The following is a 23,409-nucleotide window of genomic DNA, read 5'->3' as shown; positions in this document are numbered from 1 at the left end:
ACTTATTCCCTTAGTTTCCTTGACAATATTGTGTATGGCTGTCAAAAATCTATGTCGATAAAATTACAAAATTGCTATCTCCTCCGCGGAAAAGGGGTTGATCTCCTCATTATTCTCAGTGAGAAATCAGAAAATTATGATTATCAGAATATGTTGCCAGAATTTTGAAATATGGACCGAGTAGTTCTGTGTACAGAAGAAATTTGCTTCAGTTCAGTGAGTGATCTCCGTGTGTACAGATCATGGCGAATTGTGGGTAGCCTCACTTACTGTGTACGGTGGGAGGCCGTATAACGCCGGTAACACACAGCCCAGCCAAGCAGAGCTATGTACGGTAGTGCTCTAGTGTGTTGGACTGTAGTGATCTCGTCATAGACGACCAACAAGAGTTCCTTTCCTGTTCTCGTTAAGGTTGAGGTCCCGATGGCTGAAATCTGCAGGCCTGTAAATTCTGAACAGCTTCGTCATATCTTCTGTGACGATAACATTCTCAGTTGCACTGATTTCACTCATGACATTATCACTATCACCATAACCAATGCACTATTAGTGCAAAGTCGCCATCGCATGTTCTATTAGTGACGTCACAGCTACTTACGCCAGAACGGGACGAGCTCGGCAATTTCCGGGAAATGTCGCTATGATTGCAGTCAAAAGTGTAACTTTTCCCGTGTTTTTTTCGTCAAAATAACACAAAACAACAGTCTAAAAACCGCCCCAATAAGCTTCAGTTTGTGTGCGAATGTTTGTTTTATTGACAACACGATTGGAACTAATTTGGGAAAATTGGATGGGAATAATTTTTAGGAAAATGTAACGAAATCGAAATTTTTATTGCTGAAATTTTACAAAATGATAGAATAGTGTAAAATTTGAAATATTGTTCTCATCGAACAAAACAACGAAAACACAACGATTATTGCTTACCTCTTTCATCGGATTCATTTTCATGAAAAAAAGGTTCATTTTTGTGTAAATGTACTAAAGAAACGAGACAAATGCTTAAAATTTCTCTTAATGATTTTTGAGTCGGGGAACTTTTGAAATGCCCCTGACTTTTGAATTTAAGGCTTCATAAACATTAAATTGAGTCAGGGCACATTTTAAACGACCCTGACTGACTTATCAGTAAATCAATCGAAAAGCTTCATTTTGTTCGTGGAAAAATGACAAACTGAGATCATTACTAGCATTATGTAGTTTTTAACCATTGCACTCAACAAATAAAGTTACTACTGTCTGTAGCTTTCGGGTCCGTCCGTTAACCCTTCATCAGCATGAATGACACTGGCTGACAATTGGCATCAGTCACGTAGTTCGGTGATCACATGTAAATCACGTGATTGAATTAGGCTACTAAATACTGATGGTAAGGCATAGCGGCCACGATCACGATTCAATTCAGGATTAGAGCTGGCGATGTGTATTGCTTCCTTGACTCCATGTCGAATCCGAATGTGTTGTTTAGGTTGTCAATTTCAATCTTTAATGTTTGGCTAATATTTTTGGTGGTTTTGTTTTGTGTATTCACCTCAGTTTCTTGTTCTACTCCCTGAAGCATGGTGAAAAGTACGCACAGCAATATGTGTACAGTCAGCATTAAAATTTAAAATTGAATTCAAGTCCGGATTAGAATTCATTTGTCATCAATAACAATTACTGTGGTCTTTACACACGCGTATACAGAGTACTTGCCAACGGAATATTTTCATTCTATCATGCTGTGGGGAGTAGAACAAGAAACTGCCCTCGGTACACAGAGCAAAGCATACCTGATTGGCCGAAAGGTACACCTAATGTCCCTTTTATACAAATATGTTAATTTCGTCCAGTTTTACTGACAGATGAGGGAAGCTATCCTGTTCCCAAACCTATTTATGTGATCACAAAAGGGACAATATCTATTAAATGTATACTTTCATTTATAGAGAGGTTTGTAATTGTAGAGACAGCACTATTACTATTTTGTTAATAAATTTATTACAGCCTAAAGTCAATATTTACAACACCCACATAAATACATATACATTTATATATTACAGATATAGCTAGTTTTATAAGGGAAGATATTTAGTAGATTACCTATAGACTACCATGAGAAGTGATATTGGTAATATTCCAATTTCAGTGTAATGTGGCACTATATATAACTTTTCTTGTGTTGGATTGCTTGCTTGACAGTGTTTAAGTCCAGGAATTGTATTGAGGCAAAATAAGCATTATTGCTATAGATTGTCATGTATTTTCCAATCATTACGTTATACTCTTGACACTGAGCATATCAAGTTGGTAAAAACAAAATGTAGCCGTCACCCTTTGTGTGGGAAACTACTGTGTCTGGTATATTTTGTCTGCATCAGTAATTTTTGATGTTTTGTCAAATTGTAATTTTCTGCAGCCTCCTGCTTAAGCATGTCGTGAAACTGTCCATTATCAATCAAAGCTAGCCTGCATTCAGCGCTTGCATTCGCCTTCATTAAAGGTTTATATACACGTCCTGACGTTCGTTCCGTTTTGTTCATTTCGACACAATCTTCTTGAAACTCTTGCAAACGGGTTCGATACTCACGTACGTCCTCATAGAAATCTGTGCCGTAACTATGAACTTTCTTCCAAAAGGTTTGATTGAAATGCTCGTACAACTTGACGTCAGCTTTGTTCCACTTCAAAATCTTTTTAGCGACCGATTTCGATATCGGATACCGTTTGCTGTCAGTTCTTATGAACTTGCTGATGTACAATAGGTCATCTAGTTTCCAGCATAAAGCCTTTTTTAACAACACAAGCGATTCATCGAAGTAGTCAGATATTAAAACTAAGTCAAGTTCTCTATCCAATCTGTCAATCATTTCATTAATTGCAGAATCATTGTCATGAAAGCGATGATCAAATCCCAAAATAACGGACATGCCATTCCTTAGAAATACTCCCTTTCGTCCTCCGATTTTATTGACATATTTGTCAGGTTCCTTCATGAATTCTTTGAGGGCGTTTTCACGTTTATTTAGTCCAACTTCGCTTGCATATTTAAAGAAGGCAAACGCCGATTCAAACCTCTTTACAGGACTTCGTATTATGGTGATATAGGTGGCATTAGGAACAACTTTATCAAGTTCAGGTCTGTTGTATGTCATATGGCTTGCTATAATGTTAAAATGAGCGCTCTGGTTCCCCGGTGGTCTTTGGTATTGTAACTTTCTATGAGAGAATGGTTGCTGTTCATCAAAGTGATGTCCATGCTTCGGCAAGGCAAACGCCAAACTACGATTGTATCCAAAACGCTGAAAGACAGAATTGGTTGTAGTACTAGCTGTCTTATGAGTCTTGATAAATACTATTTGAGTGATTTCTGTGCACGAAATTCTTCTCTTTCCATGGGGTCTGGGGGCGTTTCTTAAAGCATCCGAGGCAAACCTGGAAGTAGTAATACAAACGCGCATGATGAAACAAACTTCACTTTCTTCAGAAGTCGTCTGTCGGAAAGGCATATGTGTACAGTTCTTGATTACCAGCTCTTGTTGATTATATTCAAATCAATTTACAACATTTCATAAATTATCTTTTCCAGTGCAATTCCTGACTCTAAGTTGTATTTGTGTATACTTGTAGTAAATAAATGGTGTTTGATGTTTCCCTTTCATTGATGTTCATTTCTCAAATTCTTTTCCTGTAAGTTTCAGATTTTGTAAATAAATGATGCAAAATGTGTCTAGATAAAGCAAATAACAAACATTATATGTATGATTATTATAATCTTAAAATAATATAGCACGTCGCAGTTTTTAAATACGTAAGTAGAACGGGTCTGCGCTTTCGTACATGTATGAGTAGAAAAAAACTGTGCAAAATGGTGAATATATGCCATACGCGAATTAAAATCCTGAAAGGGACACAGTGTTACAATCGACTGAGTCCCATGCCAGTAAATCTTTTCACAGTCTCTGGTTTAATGATAAATTTTGAAAAATGGCGGGAAATTGTAAAAAAAGAGTTAAAATTGATGCATTTTGTTACCAATTGTCTTTGTCTTACAGATTAACATTGTTGCTAATAAGCAGCGAAAACCCTCTTCTTTCAATGGATAGAATCCAAATATATCGGAGAATATTACAAATAACTGTGATGTCAATAAACAAAGTATGAATAATGCGTCCAGTTCAGCATTCCTTTTTTCACCTTGTACTGAAAGTGATGTTGTCAATACCATTGTATCTCTTGATACCCGCAAGACTGGCCATGACTTCATAAATGTAAGGCTTGTAAAAGATGCAATTTCTGAAATACGTAAATCACTCTGTCATATCATAGATTTGTCATTTTTCGGGGAATTCCGCAATGACTTAAAAGTTCCAAGGGTTTTGCAAACTGGGCTTTAACCTAGATGTGACGTATTGGTACGATGCCAACAGGCTGACAATAAACTCTAAAAAAATAAAATATGCAATCATACAGTAATACAAAAGACTGTGTTTGTCACAGGTCGCTCGAATGAAAAATGAAATAGTAGAAGGAGTTGACTGTGCATTTTTTTGGAGTAACTATAGATAGCAATTTATCATGGAAACATCACATTGTACAAGTCAGAATGAAAATCAGTAAGTTAACAGGTATGTTCTTAAAATTAGGTCATCTAGTAGCGCTTTTCACACTAGTATTGGTATACAATTCCTTTGTTCTACCCCAAATAATATATGGCTTGGAGAGTCTGGGGAAATACTTATTCTACTTATTTGAAAGATATTTTTCTGGTCCAACCAAAACAGATGGTTCGTATAATGACCTTCAGTGATTATAGCGCAAACTCATCACCAAGTTTTTAAGAAACTTGGTATTTAGATATATTTAAGCAACATAAATTACAGCTTGCAGTTTTTGTACATGATGCTTTAAAGCATAGACTACCAGATGCTTTTAAGATTTTTTCCTTCCGATTCGACATACGTATAGTACAAGACAAAGTGTTCGTAACGATTTAGCCATAACACAAATGAGACTTAAGGCAGGTGAGTTTACTGTAAAATGCGCTACAACAAAGGTCTGGAATGATATACCCAGTTATATAAGAGAAATACCCAGTAGATATCACTTTGAAACTGGAATATAGAAATTATCTTCAGAACAGTCTCACCAGCCATTAATGTACATTGAATCCTTGGTTTTCATTTTCACAAATATTTTGATTTTGCAAATTTTGAAATAATTTCTCTATAACTGTCCAAGTATATGTCATACACATCTGCTTTTTTTGTCTTCCTGAGAGCTGTACGTCTCGATACTGAGCTCCTAATTTAAAGGTTAATTAGCACATTCTATGTAATTTCAGTCATAACAGTCAGCCCATATTGTGAGTTTGTCAAACAATCAAGTACTCGGCAGTGAACCCGATTTGGTTGCTAGACAACTATTTTTACTCTCGTTTTCCCAGCCATGTCATAGTTACTTTGGTTCTTTACATAGGAAGTAAACAGAAAACAGTTTCGGTAATATCTCCACCCAAGATTTGTGAACGGTGACACTACCTGACAACCTACAAAATTACCTTCTTCGTTGATCGGCTTTCATCCTGGTAGCTCCGAAAGCTACCTTACTTTAATGATGTCTTTACCCGTTTTAGGTTGATGTCAATTCTATGAAAAGAGTCATCCAGACTATAAACGTTATTCTGTAAAAATCATTACTTACTGACGGAAAGATGTGCTCAACTTGGTAGCTGAAGCGAGGACGTGACCGTTCAACATAGCAATATAGCAAGCCATAACGAAAAATGTTATTGCTATGATGCAGAGGAAAGCCGTCTTTCTTGTAACACCCATGCTGATTAATGTAGGAGTTTCTGAAATGAATGAAAAAATTTCAAGAACAGCTAATTAGACAAGCAAAATAAGAGGGTAAAAACAATAAAATTGACATTTTATCCACTTTCACCGGGGGGGGGGGGGTATTTTTCATCCGCAACAAGACAGCACAAGGTGCGTAAAAGAGTAAAGTGAAACCAATACTGATAGTTATTCTTGAAATATCAATGATTAATAAAGTAAAATCGATAGTGATCAGTAATCTTGAAATACCAGTAATTAATAAAATGCAGAAGGAAATGTTTCTGAATAGCTCAAGTTTTAGAACTCAACGTGTTTCGAGTTTATTTTTCTCATATTTTTTTCTCAGGTTTGCGTGGCAAATTTGTTTTTGTACAAGCATCACTCAATCCAATGAGAGTTCCCGGCCGAACGGCAAACTGTCATACTAACGTTTTTTTTATCAGTCCATCATCCAACCGGCGTTAGCCCAATTACAGGATGAGGTACCCCCAGCGTAGGATTGTCATGGTATAATGTCCTTATTAAGTTTCGGATGAAATTGATGTAGACGTCTGCATAATAGATCTTGATTTGACAATGTGTAACAATGACTGTCCGTCCATATTGTGATATAAGGTGGCATACACAAACATCTCTTGAGGGGGTGGGAGATTTCAGGGGGAGGGCGTTGGAAAAGATTGCAGTGATGTTAAATCTTTAAAGACTCTGTATATCGCCCTGGTACGCAGCGGCCTCGAATACTGTTCTGTTATCTGGAATCCGTGGCAGCAGAATTTTGTTGATAAGGTTGAAGGTGTTAAAAAGAAATTCATTAAGTACTTGTGTTTTAAACTGAATATGCGTTACTGTTCATCAGGATACACAGAATTATGCAAATTTTTCAATTTGCCTCCTCTATACAATCGTAGGAAGGTTTCTGATCTTAGCTTCCTGTACAAATGTATTCATTCTGTGGTAAATTGTTCTCATTCGACTCAAATCCTACTGAAACGTTCAACGTACTCTACAGGTAAACCTAACATTTCGGGTACCTTTTCCAGAATCAATGTTCGTAAACACTCCTTTTTGCCACGTGCTTTAAGCACTTAAAAACTGTATTTCAAAATTACGCTCGAGTATTGACAATATTGACAAATTTAGCCTTTTTAAACAAGAGTAAGGAATTATTTTTATTCATGATTTGTATGTTCTTTGTAATTGTTCTTTGCATTAATTTTGTGTTAGTCTGTATTTTGTGTATTTCTATGTTTTGCGGAGCCTGTAATTGGATCCCTGAGATTCCTAGAACAACAACGTTATGGAAAATAAAGATTCTTTTGAAAATTCGTTTTGAAATGCATATTTGATACTCGGATATATTGAGATAAAAAACTGGGCTAATTCAGTCCACGAGTCCAGTTCACAGGTCTAGTGTACAAAACTTACGCAAAATCTCAACTGGCCAAGCGGGCTAGCAACTGAAAAACAATTACTGGCCCTGAAGGAAATCAATTGGTCCGATCCTCAGATTAATCCAAATATAGTGCAGATTTTTAACTCGTGCCTAGAACAAGATTGAAAAAAAAGAAAAAGACACTTCAACATCCTAACATGAAATGGTTTTTCTTGCCTTTTAAATCATTTTAAAGGAAAGCAAAGAAGATGACTATCAAAAGCAAAAGTTTGGGCAACTGACGTCCTACATATTTCTGTCATACATAACAATCTATATATCGGGTCTGAGATTGATACAAGACGATACAAGAATGCCTTTTGTGGCGACACGCTTGGTTTGCGAAATTGCCGATAATTTACATCAGGCTGATACAAATTGACGATTTTAGGACTCTCAATCGATACTGGACAATTCTAGAATGACTTGCCTTGCGCCTCGGCACGCCAGATCTTTGAAATCACAGATATTTACTCAATATTTATTGTCGTTTGGAACTCTATATCGACACTAGAATGACTTGTATCTCGGCACGTCTGGTCTATGTAAAACACCGATGTTTATCGGCGATTTCAGGACAAATATCCGATATATAAGCTTAAGCCAATAAAAATAGAAATTTTGTTTCTCCTCATTGCCCGTGTCAATCCAGACCCACTGCGTCCACCTTTTTTCTCCTCATGAGGAAATAAAATTAGAAATTTAAAACCGCAAAAATGCGTGACGATACCCAAAAAATTATGTGCCCGTAGTGCATAACACAGTGCCGTACAAAACAAAACTATAAATAAAATAACTGACACTAACATTCCATTCAGAACTGTACACATATGTCACTGTTCGATTAAGCTGTCATGTAACTTTTGACCATTTTTTACCTCGGAAAATTCCATGTTGGAGGCTCATATTTGTTGCAAAATGTTGTTTTACGAAGAAACAAACATGATTAGTGATGTTATAGCCACATAAAACTGCTAATTTTTGTTCAAACATGTTGCCCTTCCGAGCTCGTTTGTTGATATCTGGCATGCTCAGCGTGCTGGGGAGAACGCAGATATGGTGACGCCGCGATCACGCGAGATGTACAAGTTTACGTTTATTGCGGGATCAAAACAACATTGCGTCGTGGATTGCCAGACATCTGGCTACGCAACGTGCTCGGACAATGGACTACGACGTAACTACCGGGCATAAGTAATGAATATTTATTTTGAAATTGCTGTAAATGGCTCGCGCAGGTGCAGAAGAATGCTTACGTTGCAATCCGCGTGTCAACAGAGTTTGTATTTCTGTCCGGACAAAAATTGAAATTTTCGTTGTAAAATCACATGTTAATTAGTTTTAGGGCACGTAATGTTTCCGAATCATATGCGATTCTCTGTTATTTGACAGGCTATTCAACATGAGCCAGCGATCATTTCAATCAAAACTAACGGAAAAATCGCCAGAAGATACAGCTAATGGAACTTTAACAAATGAGGAGCATACTGAAAAGCGCCACTACTCTCGCCAGAAAACGTGAGTTGAGGTCTTTCGCTTTGATGCAGTACCGATCAGTCAGTTCACTTTTTATTTGTGAATTCTACGTTTTGTTAATCTCTTGAAAGAATAAATTTCCTATCTTTGAATAATTCTGTCAGGTATTCAGCTTAGCGAAACATTCTGGTAAACTTCTTTACATATAGGGGAAGTTACTGACCCGCGTCTTTAGGAACAGCAGGACATCTGGGGCGACTTGCAGCGATTTGAAAGCTTTTGTCCAATTGGTTGGCAGAATCTCACCATTATAATTGAATAATGAAAATAAACTCCCTAAGTTGCTGTGAATAATGACAATCGACCAATCAGATATAACCTTGCAAACACGCTGCAAGTCAGCCGGGACATCTTTCAAGAGTTACGGGTCCTGCCTGAAAACTGCCGGTCTCGGGCATCGGGTTAGGGTGAATTTTTGCACGCTGCACAGGTCAGGTCGACGGGTCCAGTCCATGGGTTCGGCTCACGAGTCTGGTCTACTAGTCCAGTACAGGTTTTAGACACTGCCGTTAAATCTAGACGTTCATGAGCCAGCGTCGGTAGATTACTTAATTACATTTTCTTTGACAATCACTTTGCTGACCGTCTTTAGTTAATTATAGATGCATACCAAGGCATGACAGTAATGTAGATTTGGAGACGATTTAAGTTATACTCTTTCTAGCGAGAGTCATCCCCGCATTCGACTAGACACAAATTTGTAGACACTCTGAGACCTTTATGTATTGACTTCAGTGAGATGCCCAGTCTGTTTGACAGTCACTATAGGAAAAAATTCCGAGACTGGAGCGAGAAAGTGACGCTTTCTCGCAATTGGTGAGAATCTCTTGTTATTCTCACTGCTGTCGGTGAGAAGTTTTAATTCTCACCGGTGAACTGCGAGAAATGCACTCGTTGGTGAGAATAAAGTATGATAACAGATTCTCACCAGTGAGACTGGAAATTCTCACCAAGCACGGTGAGAATGGTAATTTTCACGGTGAGAATGTATCATACTCATCATTTACTGGTGAGAATCAAGCAGACTCGCTGTTCACTGGTGAGAATTAACCAGAGTCGCCGTTCATCGGTAAGAATCAACCAGACTCACCATTTACTGGTGAGAATCAAGCAGACTCGCCGTTCATAGTGAAAATCAACTTGTGAACAGCGAGTCTGGCTGATTCTCACCAGTGAACAGCGAGTCTGCTTGATTCTCGCCAGTGAATGGTTAGTCTGGTTGATTCTCACCAATGAACGGCGAGTCTGGTTTATTCACAGGGTGCCCAGGAAACAAACAAACAAACAAATAAACAAACAAATAAATAAATAAACAAACAAACAAGCAAACAAAATGTAACAAAAACATACAACCAAGCATACAAATACATAAATAAATAATAAAAACACAGACAAACATAAACAAATAGATAAACCAACAAACATACAATATCATAGAACGTTGAAGCGAAGAAAAATCAAGCACTTAAGGATTCGAAGGGCCTCTTTTCTATTCAATCTGTTATCAAAAAAATTAGGTGGGCTTTCTATCTCAAGTGCTTTTAAACTATTTGATTCTGTAATTGTACCTACTATCCGCTATGAAAGAGAAAAAATGGGGTTATGAATATTCTGATGAGTTAGAGCATATTCAACTCAGATTTTGTAGATATCTACTAGGTGTTAATAGCAATGCTAGTAATTATGCTGTCCTTGGAGAATGTGGAAGATTGCCATTATGCTGTATTTATTATAAAAGATGTATTATGTACAGGATAAAACTTCTTGAAATGAGTGACAATAGACTACCAAAGGCTTGCTATTGTATGTTAAAAAAACTTGATGACGCAGGTAGAACCACTTGGGCCACCCACATCATAAATATTCTTTTTAAATATGGTTTTTGGGTGGTCTGGATAGAACAGCAAGTTGGGGATAAAAACGATTTCTTACATGTTTTTCGCAAAGAATAAAAGATTGTTTCCAGCAAGAATGGCATGATAATATAACAGAGTCACCTAAATTAAGTCTGTACTGTAAATTTAAATCGCTGCTCGAGCCGGAAAAGTATCTGAGTCATCTCAACGGTATATAAGATTATTTTTTCAAAGTTTCGTTGTTGTAGTCATAGACTGAATCAAGGGGATGACACCTAAAATTGCTACTTTAACAGAGAATTTGTATGCATTGTAAAATTGTAAATGACGTTGAACTCGTAGAAAATGAATTTCACTTTTATGTTTATTTGCCCACTTTATAGTGATATAAGAACAAGGTATATATCCACATTACTGACTACATTTCCATCCGATAAAAATCGTATTCATATTTTATCTTCGCAAAATATTCATGAGATCCAAAAGTTTGCCACTTATCTATCTATCTATCTATCTATCTATCTATCTATCTATCTATCTATCTATCCATCCATCTATCTATCTATCTATCTATCTATCTATCTATCTATCTATCTATCTATCTCTCTCTCTCTCTCTCTCTCTCTCTCTCTCTCTCTCTCTCTCTCTCTCTCTCTCTCTCTCTATATATATATATATATATCCTATTTAGGGAGTAGTGGTACTGCCGTTGCATGTTGATATGTTGCATAAGTAGTAGAGTAAGCGTGGACAACTGGGATGAAGTAAGAATTTTACACCCATTTTATTCATTTATCTACATGAAGCGAAGGAAAAATTAACCATCCATGTAACTAAAGTATGACCCTGACCTATATATGAACTCACGCATGCGCAACAGTGCATTGTCCTGAACTAAGCAGGGAAATTCCCTGCTGAGTCACACAACATGTATAAACATGTACGGGAAATTCCGTGTGAGTCATCACCATCAAACTAGCCTATATAAAGGACCCCGTTGTCAGTCCGGCCGCGGAGTCTAGCTGATGTTGAACACGAAGTTCCTATCGGTGCGAACTTGTTCACCTGATAGATAAAATTTTAGTAATTTCCTCTGAACTTAAAATGTGACGGAAGACCATTACTTCAAATAATATGAGACGTTTCAGATGAATGGTACTGATATCTAAAGTGTTCCTCTTTTATCTCTACGTACAAATGTAGTTCCTAAGTCGTTCTCTATTCTATTCCCACCAACAAAACATTCAATACTCATTTCCCCTCCCCGATCTTTATCAATACTTATGATAATATCACAAGTTGTTCTGTTATCTGTTTTCATAGCATAATATCCAACCAATCGTCAAATTCATCTCCAGTAGCTAACTTTACACATCTAATGAGAACTGTACCATGTTGAAGTATTTTCATATTATCAGTCATCTGTTGATTTACTGTCTGTAAAGTGAGAACAGCTGCCTCGTCACCGACACTTTTCAAGCCCAGTTTCTTTAAAGTTGTGTCCCAAAATAATCTAACTGGAACTCCGCTAGCTGTATACGAGCAATAATTCTCCCCCTCGTTTATCCACCTTCTTAGTGTATTATCTGCCTTCATTATTGTATTAAGAGGACTAATTTTAAGATGAATTGGTATACCAAGAAGTGCAATGTATGGATTTGTAGGAGTAAGCCAACTACGAAATCTAACAATTTATATTTGTTTACATTGCTATCAAAATAAATCACATTCGGAGTTCCTGGTGGTTCAGCAACACCTCCTGCAATTTCACTATCCAATATATCTAAGATGTTACGCGGCACATTATAAGGCATGAATTTCTGACTATCCCCATCCCATGTCAGAGCAAAAGGAGTAGAATCATTCGAAGCCTTTGTGGCGTCAATTACAGTTTCATCAATGTCTTTAAGTTCGGAAAATTCTACAGCATGCTCGTGGGATTGCACCGCGGCATTGGCTAAAACGAAATATTTTTCGCGGTCTTTATAACGAAGGACGTAATCCTTATTATGATTAGCAGCCATCTTAGTATTATTGTTAACTTTAACATCACTCAGATCTTCAAGCTCAAGATTTTGCATACGAATTGTACCTAGACCGAAGCCACTTGGATCAGACATACTCCGTAGGGACCTATATACAGTGAAAATTAAAATAATACCTTGTAATATACAATACACAGTCATGGCTTCAGCTATAGAATGACAGTTCTCGGTGCTGTATTAAATGCAACGGCATTTACAGGAGGAAATATTATCGGACAAAAGCTTTCGGGGAATGGTGAGGCTCTTATTGAAGAGAAAATTAGACATGATAAAGCATTAGAAAAATTTGAACATGATCGCAACGTCTGGTCAGAAAAAAGATTACTACAGGCTGATTGGGAAAGAGAAAATCAAGCAAAGACGCACATGCTGCAGCTGAGTTAAGAGATACAGATGCAGAAATCCTTGAAGAAGCAGCGGCGCAAAGCCGTTCCGAAGTGCCAGTTCAATTCTCAGATTATTATCAACCCAGTCCTGAGCAAAAGAAATATGAGATGATCTATATTGCTGGAGGATTAGTCGTGGGATGGTTTATCTTCCGATAGGGTTACACCGGGCCCGCTTCGGGACTACTACAGCAATTCAATACAAAAGCTAATTGGCCAGTTATTGAAATCGATCATGTTCCCATCCTGATCCGTTATCCAGATACGAATTGAATTCATGTAATCTCCCCCTTTTCTCAATGGCATAGAAATTGCTCCGTTTTTAAAATCGTAAGTAACCTTTTCACTTATTTCTCTCGTATCCCGGATGGGAAGTATTTGTAAACAGTTCGATACTTTCCCCTGTATGTATCCTCCGGAGCCAAATGAAACATAATTTCCAGTAACATCGACTACATCTGAATGAACTATATATTTAGTGACTGTTAAGAAATCCACTTTCTTCGGACTCATAGTACTTTTTATAACTGGGTTGTCCTCAGGTTTATCTGAAAAACCAACTACGTTGGCAAAGCTACCTGTAGCATTGAAATAAACTTTAACATCTTTAGCCAAAGTTAGAAGAACGTGGTTTGTCGGCAGATGTTTTTCAAAATTAATTTTTTGCTTCAACCCGATTGCTTTGTTTAACGTATCGATATTGTAGTTACCTGGACGTATTGATTTAGTCTTCTTCGGTTGGTCACCTTCTTGATATTTTATTACATTATTCGTCGATGTTATGTTATGCCATGAATTATATAGTCCGCACTCTAGCAGTCTTATCTTCGTAAACTGTGTCGTGTCAATACAAGGGTAAAAATTAACAGTAACAGGTTCACCTGTTTGACTTTCAATCCAAATGATCATCGTTGTACGTTGTATGTATATATTACTAAGTATAAATGTTCGATGAATATTATTATTACGAAGTATAAGGTTCAGCAGGAATAATATTTTTCTGTTCAAGGAGATCTTTGGTTGCTACCGCGGCAGCAGTCGCACCGCCTAATTTTGCCAATCGAGTCAAATTTGGACGACTTGGATCGCCAACCTCTATTTTCAGAAATTTGCTGGAGATCATTAGATATCCCATCGCAAGTCCTGCGATTACAATACCATCGTACATTGTGTTTACAACTGTTTTAATATCCATGATTGCTGACTAGTATATAAAATAAAAAATAAAAATAAAAAATATGGGGAGTTAATCCATCTCATACAATGTAGAGGAGCTGGAAACCTCTCCCTCCCCCTCCCCTCCTCTCGGAACCCCTGTCGGAACTGTTCCGGATGGAGCTGCTACGGGCTCTGTTTTTTTCGCTTTCTGAAGCGGTTCCCGCGGTTTCCGGGGAGGACAGGGGGTATACCGAGCACGCCCCCAATATAGCCCTAATGCAGTCAATGAAACTCCCACAATTCCTAAAACAAGATAACATTTATTATACCAGCGTGAATTATTATCACACTGTTCTTTCATTGTAGGCGGTAGGTCTGCCGCTACCGCATAGCTATCCTCCCTCCCCCACCATTGCTTGGCGTTTCTTCTCCTTGTTTTGCCTGTTCCATTCCGCTAGTCGCTTGCCCGCAGCAACTCTCCCTGGATGCTTCGGCGGCATTGTAACTTTCTCTATGTTGCGCTGTGACGGAGTCGGGAAGGTCGTCCCTGACGGAGTCGTTTGCGGTGTGGAGGTCGTTTCCGTTTGCTGAGTCGGCGAAGTTGAATCCATTTATTTCAGGTACTATATTAAACCCGATTTTTTTAAAATTTAAATGTTTACCGTAATTAAACCGGTGGAAATTAGAGCAATCAGGGGCCCCCACGTGTAGGCTATCCGTCCTGATAATCGTTTTATTTCACTGTTTAGAATAAAATCCTTTTTAAGATCAGTGGCATAGTTATCTCGGTCATTGATCGGAACTACCTGACTTATTGCGCGGGCTCCTAGATCTATGAAACTTTGAGTGATATTATCACTTATAAGAGAACTGTATTTCGCTTCATAGACTTTAAATGCTTTATTCACCGTTTCATCTCCCCATTTTTCTACGTCAGCAACTGAAATCTCCTTACCAAAAAATAACTTACTTTGACCACTTGCGATGACACAGAGTATTTTTTTTTTTCACGTTTCGTCTCTATTATGGATTGAGCGTCCGAAGGCGCCGAAGACCCTTCGGAACGCGTATTTGCCGCTGCCGATGACTTTATTAAATTCTCCATTGTTTGCAGTATGTTATCTATTCTTAGTAAAAATAAAAATTCGTTTAAACCTGAATCCGAAATATAATATTAACATGGTCTGGAATGTTAGAATGATTCCGACAGGGATTCCGAAGTATGGAAAATTCTCCTCCATTAAAATCTATCTGTATATAGAAACACGAATCATGAGTACAGACTTATTCCCAGTTGCTTTTCAATTGAATAAGACGAGCGTACCGACAGTACAGCATGCTGATACCCCCCCTCCCAAACCGGACGGGGGAATAAAACCTATTCTCATGGACTTAGAAATATATGTAACGCCGACAGATAAATTTACTTTTCATCCTCGAGATATATTTAAAGATAACGTAATCACTCATCGAACAGCGAAAGAAAGTAATGTCTGGCTGGGGGCGGCCAAACATGAAATACTGGGACCAGCAACTGAATTTCGCCGTATGGTGCAGCACTACTGGTTGTGGTATATCATTCGCCCATCTCTTTGATAAGAAATTTCCGCCCCAAATACGATCATTCTGCCGTTTCCATGTATACTTTACAATACGTCGTATCCTTCACGAAATGGGCGTTGCACTTCCAGACGATACCCCCACCTTCAAAGCGGGCGACAATCCGTACAATCTCGTCCAATATGAACTTCTATGTACAGAATTTGGAAATATAAGTCCAACGAAGTCCGACTTTCGATATCGAAAAGGTCAAAATAAAGGTCTTGGTTATGGTTATGAATATTACACTAATCGTGGTCCCGTTCGACAGCCAAAAGCGATATACAACGGTCGGGACTTTTTCCTCTCCGCCGACGGAGGCGTTTTCTATACACATACCATTTTTGGAAAGAAAAAACATGTACTGCCCGACAAAGACAGACCACACTATTATTTCTTCCGAAATGATGGATCGGAGGGACAATACAATAGTTTCATTCCTCTGAAGGGAGACTCGGGACTAACAAAGGCCGGTCTCGCCCGCCTCAATGAAAGCCTTGAAGCCTACGTATATTGCATACTCGGCGCACAAGCAAATATTCGCAGTACCATTGTGGGCGATACTGGCAGTGCACAGCAAGTAAGAAAAGAATTCGGCGTTCTCCTCGAAGATGAAATTCGTAATACTGACAAAGTAATCAGTTATAGGCGATATCAAGACACAATAATGAATACTGGTGTCAAACTTGATATGGCAGTCTCACCAATTTACTTCTCTTACCGTCTGAGATGGTCATCCTTTCGGGCCCGGCAATCTCGGGTTATAATAATGAATTGCAATACGCAACAGAATCTATGTCCTTCGGGGTGAATGGTGATATAAACACGGAAGTTCGAGAAAGTGCTATACATGAGATGGAAGGGAGGGAGGATCCTGTGAAGTGGCAGGACGAGCCCGGAGTGTCACCACCACCTCACAATGACACGACTCGGTCCCGAAGGCCCTTCGGAACCGTTCCGACAGGGCTTCGGAACGGGCAGCAGCAGTGACCGGCGCAGACCCTATTCATGAATATGGTAAAATTGGTTTGTTATCTTTAGCAATATTCATTACATTAATGTACAGTATATAGATCCGATGTATGCAACTGTACCATTCAACATGATTGTTACTGGACCGACAAATTCTGGCAAAACAGAATATGTAATGGATCTCCTCACCGGTCCGTACCTAGGAAAATTCGAATATATAGTTTTCATTTGTCCGACATTCATGAACAATAAAACGTATAATAAAAGATTCATTTTCACTGATGACAACGTGTTTGTGTTTCCAGTCGGACTCGATGCTGTGGATGATACACTAGCCTTCGTACGGAACGAATGGGCCAGTACAAACACTTTAATAGTACTCGACGACTGCGCTGCCTCCAAAGATATGAAGAAGCGCAGTGACGTTTTTAGTCAAACTTGGTTTCAGCGCAAGACACGACGGACTATCTGTCTGGGTTCTGACTCAGCAATATACTAGTATTAGTAAACCATTTAGGGAAAACATACAGATGTTAGTACTTTTTTACACACCGAGCAAGACAGATAACAAGACTATTATTAAAGAATATGGAATGGAGGTGTCAGAACGGGAGGCCACGGACCTGGTCAGACAATTGAAAAGTAAGCCATTCAGTAAACTAGTATTTCATTTACGGCATCCGTACGACATAAAATTTTTCGTATAATATAGCAATTATGGAAGCCGAAGGTACTCTTAGAGAATTATATTACAACCCAAAACTGGTTTTGGAGGTGTACAAAAATTGTATGACGCAGCACGGGCCAGCGGACTCCACGTCACTAAGAAAGAGGTACAGGACTGGTTAAAAACTCAGCTAACTTATAATCTTCATAAACCGGTCCTCGTACTCGTGGCGCGTTCCGAAGGGGCCGGCGCGTTTTCGTAACATCGATAGACTCTCAATGGCAAGCGGATCTCGTGGAATTCCCTCCCCCATTCGCAAAAGAGAACCGTAACATTCGATACATGCTAACAGTAATCGATGTGCTCAGCAAATATGCATGGGCCAGGCCGATTCAGTCAAAAACGGCCGATGACACTCTGAAGGCACTACAAGATGTGATTAAGAAATCTGGGAGAAGACCCGAAAACTTCAAACAGATGAGGGGCGGGAATTTACTAACCGAAAAATGCAGGGGTGGTTGGAGGAGGTGGGAATTCACTGGTTTCACACCTACAGTGACAAAAAAGCTAGCGTCGTTGAACGTTTTAATCGGACTCTTAAGACGATGATGTGGAAATACTTTACATATAAACAGACACGTTCCTGGCTTTCTATTCTACCCCAACTTCTTGAGAATTACAATAACACCGTACACGGAAGTATCAAAATGAAACCCAGGGACGTAACAGAGGAGAACGATTGGCAGGCATTTTATACACTATTCGGTCCTGAGTTGGCAGCCGGGGAGCCAACCCTGAATTCAAGCCGGGAGAACGAGTCCGAATTACAAAATACAAGACCACTTTCAAGAAAGGATATTTACCAAATTGGACAGAGGAGATTTTCGTAGTTTCAAAAGTTGTGTACGCAGCTGGCTTGGGAACACCACCAGTTTACAAAATAAAAGATCTGAATGGAGAGGAAATACTCGGCACTTTCTATTCTGATGAACTTCAGAGCGCCCGGGGAGCCGACGAGCTGTACAGAGTAGAACGAATTTTGAAGACGAAAAAAATTAGAGGAAAGAAATATTATCTGATAAAATGGAAAGGTTATCCAGAAAGTTTCAATAGTTGGGAGCCAGAGGAAAATGTTATTAGAACTTCGTAAGTTCCTGTGCTGGTACTTGTCAAGTACTACGTAAGTTCCTGTGTTGGTACTTGTCAAGTACTACGTAAGTACTAACGTAAGTATTTACGAAAGTTACTCAATAAGAACCATGGAGGAAGTCTTAATTTCTTGAAAGCCGAAAGTGTCAGTTTACCACCCCGCTTCCACCCCCCACCTGGCCAAGTATTTATCATGTACTGTCGTAAGTAATGTTCACTTATTGCATCTTTTTCGGCCGTATGTGGATGAGGTGGGGGCCCCTCAGTTCCTCCGGAGGCACATATTAAGTTTGCAAGATCTTCAAAACGACTGTGCATGTTACCACAGTCCGTTCTTTCGAGTCCCCCTTTTTCAGCTTTATCTATAAGTTCTGTTGAAGTATAATGTACACAACTGACATAAGCCATAGACAAGTAACTTCAAAGTCCGGTGTTACAGAACCGTAGGGTTCCTTCGGCATCATATCAAGTGCTCGTAGGTCAAACGAAGCATTATAAGCACACACAGATTCACAAGCGTTAAGAAGTTTGTGTAGGTTCTTTAGTGAGACTCGAGGTTGTTCTAGTTGTTCTTGACCAGGTGGGAAGTACGCTTTTTCAAGTTCACCTTCGGAAAAACCGTCTATTAAAAATCCCTGGCTGCCGCTATCGCGTGCCGAAGGGCTGCCCCATGCAATTCCAAGTCAAAGCTCGTGGATATTCTACTGGTCCGACTGTCTCGGTATCAATTGTTGGATTAAGTATATTCTTGAGAACGAGGGGGGTAAGAGTGTTCCGAATTACCAAACATGGAAGTCTGTAGTCGTGGCAAATTTCTAAGAAAGTCTGTTTGAACTTATTGTGAATCTCTTCTAGTTCTTCTAAGGCGGTACCGGTTATTTCGTACGACCTGGCTCGAGTCAACACATTCCGCCTGCAATAATCCCAAGGCATATCTTTGAATATGATAATGAAACTGGGTAAATGGTCAAATGCTCTAGAAACAATCTTTTTTTCTTCCGACTCCGTGGAAACACCCCGGATTCTAGAAAAAGTTAGATGTTGAATTATGGAAGAGTCACAAATAATGTAGCGTTCCGAAGGAGAGGCCCTCCCAGCCTGACATTGTAAACTAAGAGTATGTTCTATAACTGATTCTGAAAATCAGCAATCGAAACGGGGGTGACACGCCCATTATAAAAGTCGGCAATGTTGCTGGAAAAACTAGTGTCAAATTCTGGTACGTGATACACCTCCGGTCCCTCCGCCAAATTTATTGCATCGTACTCTTACCACTTCCAGTTGGTCCATTTATGAATATGTATGACATTTTGGGATACTATATCATAGAAATTTTTTTAATTTTTTTTTTATTAAGATATATACTATAAGACAATGACAATCCTTTCTATTTCAGATGCAATAAAAATACTTGAAACCGGAGAAAACATCAAATTGATGATGGAGGCAAATTAGTATTTGGTGAATATGTAGATCCTTTCATATACGTAGACAGTGAGCTAGAAGTAGTTTTCAACATCGGACCTAAGTACGGTTCTAGAGATCCAGCTACATGTGATGGGGTGTGTGTCAGTTGGCAACTTAGTCTTCAAAAGTTTACTGATTTAATAATATTCCGTACCCTAGGTGAAAGTTTCGATGCATCTACTGCTAAAAGTTATGCTCTAAGCCTGGCCGCTCACTCCAAGAATACTATCGGAACCGTCACCGAAGGGTGCAGATTTTACAATCCATCTAAAGTGTATCCGAAGCGAGGGAGCGAGGCACAGCCGGGCATGAGGTATTTTAAATTTCAGTTTAAAAGAGGGAGAGGGAGAGGGAGAGGGGTTCACGATTTCGCTACATGTATTGATATGGTTCAAGAAATTGACTGCGGTTTTAAAACAGTGAGTCCGTTACTACCAGTCCGAGAAAATCCTGCTATTGTACCTCGTAATATCCGAAAAGGTAGTAAGATAGAATTCTTAGCATTTAAACCGCGATTAAGTAAGCGTGGCCTTTCTTTCACTGTTGAGAGATTAATATTTTGTGCTGCGCCTAATAAACCAGAAATTCAAGATGTGGAAGAACTAGTCGACTTAGAAAGATTAGGTGAGATATATAAACAAATAAATGCTGACAAAAATATTATAGTGGATTTTGATGACCTATCATAGAATAATTATTTTTTCATTTTAAAAATTTTTAGGATAGTATATATCATAAAGATTATTATGGCCCGTCGATTACATACAGCATTCAAGGGAGCAGTTTTACGAAAAGAATTTCCTGAAGTCAAGCGAGTCAAGGATATCGGGAGCTGGTGGATATTGAAGGTATGGTCAAAGGGGCGGAACGAAAGATGTACTCTGTTTATACCGAAATGGAAGTCAAATTATCGGATCCGAAAACTGGTAATACACAACCGCGTTCATTGTATGTTAAATTAAATGATACATACACAAAAGATGTAAGAGGATCGGGATCGGATGTGGGGCAACAGTTAATAGATCGCTACGATCGTATGCTTGATACAATTGAAAATGTTGAGGGTTCTGGTCTCGTTCTCGAGGAGATACTTAATTTTGAAGTAATTCTAGTAGAAGTTTTACTCGGGGCTGGGGCTCCTACGGAACGGAACGAGTCCAACTTCCAGATGGTTAAAAAATAAGCATTGTGTTAGCGATCTGGTGCTACCTTCGGGCAGCGAGAACTGTTTTCAATACGCCATCGTAGCAAGTTTAAAGTTGACCGACCCCGAGTTTCGTGAAAAGAAATGTGGTCAGGTAAGGAGAAAATGGAATACGTACGCCCCATTTATGGCTGACTACTGTTGGGAAGGTATTCCCTTTCCTACGCCCGCCGATCTGACTATATTCAAGCGCTTCGAGCAGCAAAATCCAGGCATCAAACTTCAAGTATTTCAGATCTACGAAAATGATCCCGCTCCCCCGTCCGACATAACTGTGTTATATAGTGCCCCTGGCGGAGCCCCTGACGGAACCGTTCCGATAAGGGAAGGTGAAGCCTGTTCCGAAGGCGGAGCCCGTTCCGAAGGTGATAGGAATCAAATAGCAAATATCTTACTGATAGTTGGCGAAGACGGCGGCCGTTCTCACTTCGTACCAATTACTGCGGAAAATCGCCTTCGTAATTCTCGTACTAATCGAAAGAATGAGCGCAGACGGAAGTGTATTTGTATGGTTTGTAAAAGAGGTTTTAAGTCAACAGAAGAATTAGAAAAACATCAGGTATACTGTGGAACAGACACTGCCCAGCCAGATTTTCCTAAGGAAGTGTGTCAATTTGAAGGACATCGGAAGAAGGTTCCTTCTCCTTACGTCGTCTATGCAGATACTGAGGCAATTATTGAGAAGGGGACCGGTCGACACATTCCAATTTGTTCTTTCGTATGTTATGGTGGAACGGGGGTGGGGGGCTCCTTCGAACGGCGACCACCCACTGTTTATGGTAAAAGAACATTCACAGGTCTCTCCTGTGTTACAGACTTTCTAAAGGATATGAAAGAACGGGCCGAGTATTATTCTAAATCGTATTATTGGAAAATAAACCGATGAGGAAATAATACCGATGAGGGATCCTTCTAATTACCGGCGCGACGGATGTGATCCAGTCTGTATTGCATGTGGAGAGCCGGCAGGATACCGAGTAGTGAAGGAGGAGGCGACCTTCTATTGCGAAGGATGCCGGCCGTCGAGAACCATTCCTATCTACTTTCACAACCTCAAGGGATACGATGGTTCTTTTATTTTGAAAGAATTACATGAAATAGACGCCGGAGGGGGACCAGAGCCTAAAATTATAGCTAAGACGAGCAATGGAGGAATTATGGGTCTCTCGAAAACATTTATTTTTCACGCCTCAATTGTTGTTGCCGGAGGGAAGAGGGAGATAAAGAAACGTTTCTTTTCTATAAAGTTTATGGACAGTGCTCAGTTGATGATGGGGTCATTGGCGAAGTTGGCAACGACTGTGCCGGACCACGGATGGACGACAGTACCACTTACGTACCCGGACATTCAAAGGGCGAAAGGTTTCTTCCCCTACGAATATTTAGACTCGGTTGACAGACTAGAAGAGGAGGAGCTCCCGGAGAGGGGGGAATTTTATAGCGAATTGACGGAAGAGGGGATTTCAGAGTCCGATTACGAACATGCTTTGCGAGTATGGGATGAAGTTGGATGTAAGACGATTCGTGATTATATGGAATTCTATTGTGAGACTGACGTTCTACTTCTTGCAAATATATTTGAAAACTTTCGTGACACATGTTTAGAAGCATATAAGTTAGATCCGGCCCATTACATGTCAGCGCCTGGCTTGACATGGGATGCTATGTTACTTTACACGGGTAATAAGTTTAAACTCATTCAAGATGCTGAGCAGATGACTTTCGTACAACGGGGGATTCGAGGCGGCATCAGCCAGTGTAATATTCATTATTTACAGACAAATCATCCGGCTTACGCTGGCCCCGCCGGCGGGAATACTTACGTTAGTTACGATCCAGAGAAGCCGGTGACCGAAATAAAATATCTCGATGCAAACAATCTCTACGGCTGGGCAATGAGTCAGGCAATGCCTACGGGCGGACTTCATTGGATGACGATGGAAGAGTGGGAGGAATGGGAAGAAGGGGTCGAGGCGGAGCGGGGGGCGGAACGGGGGGCGGAGCGTGGGGACCTGGTTCCACCTTTCCACCAAGTTTTCTAGAAGTAGACTTAGAATACCCAGCCGAATTACATGAAGAACACAGCGATTTGCCATTAGCGCCGCATCACTATGAATTT

General features: G+C 39.5%; 1 protein-coding gene across 2 annotated transcripts in view; it reads right to left on the bottom strand.

The window, feature by feature from the left end:
* Nucleotides 1-1,974: 1,974 nt before the first annotated feature.
* LOC139125489 (galactosylceramide sulfotransferase-like) overlaps nucleotides 1,975-23,409 on the bottom strand; it is a 29,925-nt gene continuing 8,490 nt past the window's right edge. The window contains exons 1-3 of one of the 2 annotated variants that reach the window (XM_070691554.1): nucleotides 7,245-7,331; nucleotides 5,683-5,833; nucleotides 1,975-3,414 (exon numbers count right to left, since the gene is read on the bottom strand). In XM_070691554.1, the coding sequence (XP_070547655.1) occupies nucleotides 2,310-3,414; nucleotides 5,683-5,813 (1,236 nt within the window). In that variant the 5' untranslated portion in view covers nucleotides 5,814-5,833; nucleotides 7,245-7,331 and the 3' untranslated portion in view covers nucleotides 1,975-2,309. Of the gene's footprint in view, nucleotides 3,415-5,682; nucleotides 5,834-7,244; nucleotides 7,332-23,409 lie in introns of those variants that run through there. The other variant, XM_070691553.1, reaches the window with a different exon arrangement.

This window comes from Ptychodera flava (genome assembly GCF_041260155.1).
Source record: "Ptychodera flava strain L36383 chromosome 3 unlocalized genomic scaffold, AS_Pfla_20210202 Scaffold_25__1_contigs__length_14229661_pilon, whole genome shotgun sequence".
NCBI lineage: Eukaryota > Metazoa > Hemichordata > Enteropneusta > Ptychoderidae > Ptychodera > Ptychodera flava.
The sequence above is the reverse complement of the archived record's forward strand: the minus strand, read 5'-3'. Positions and strand labels throughout refer to the sequence as shown.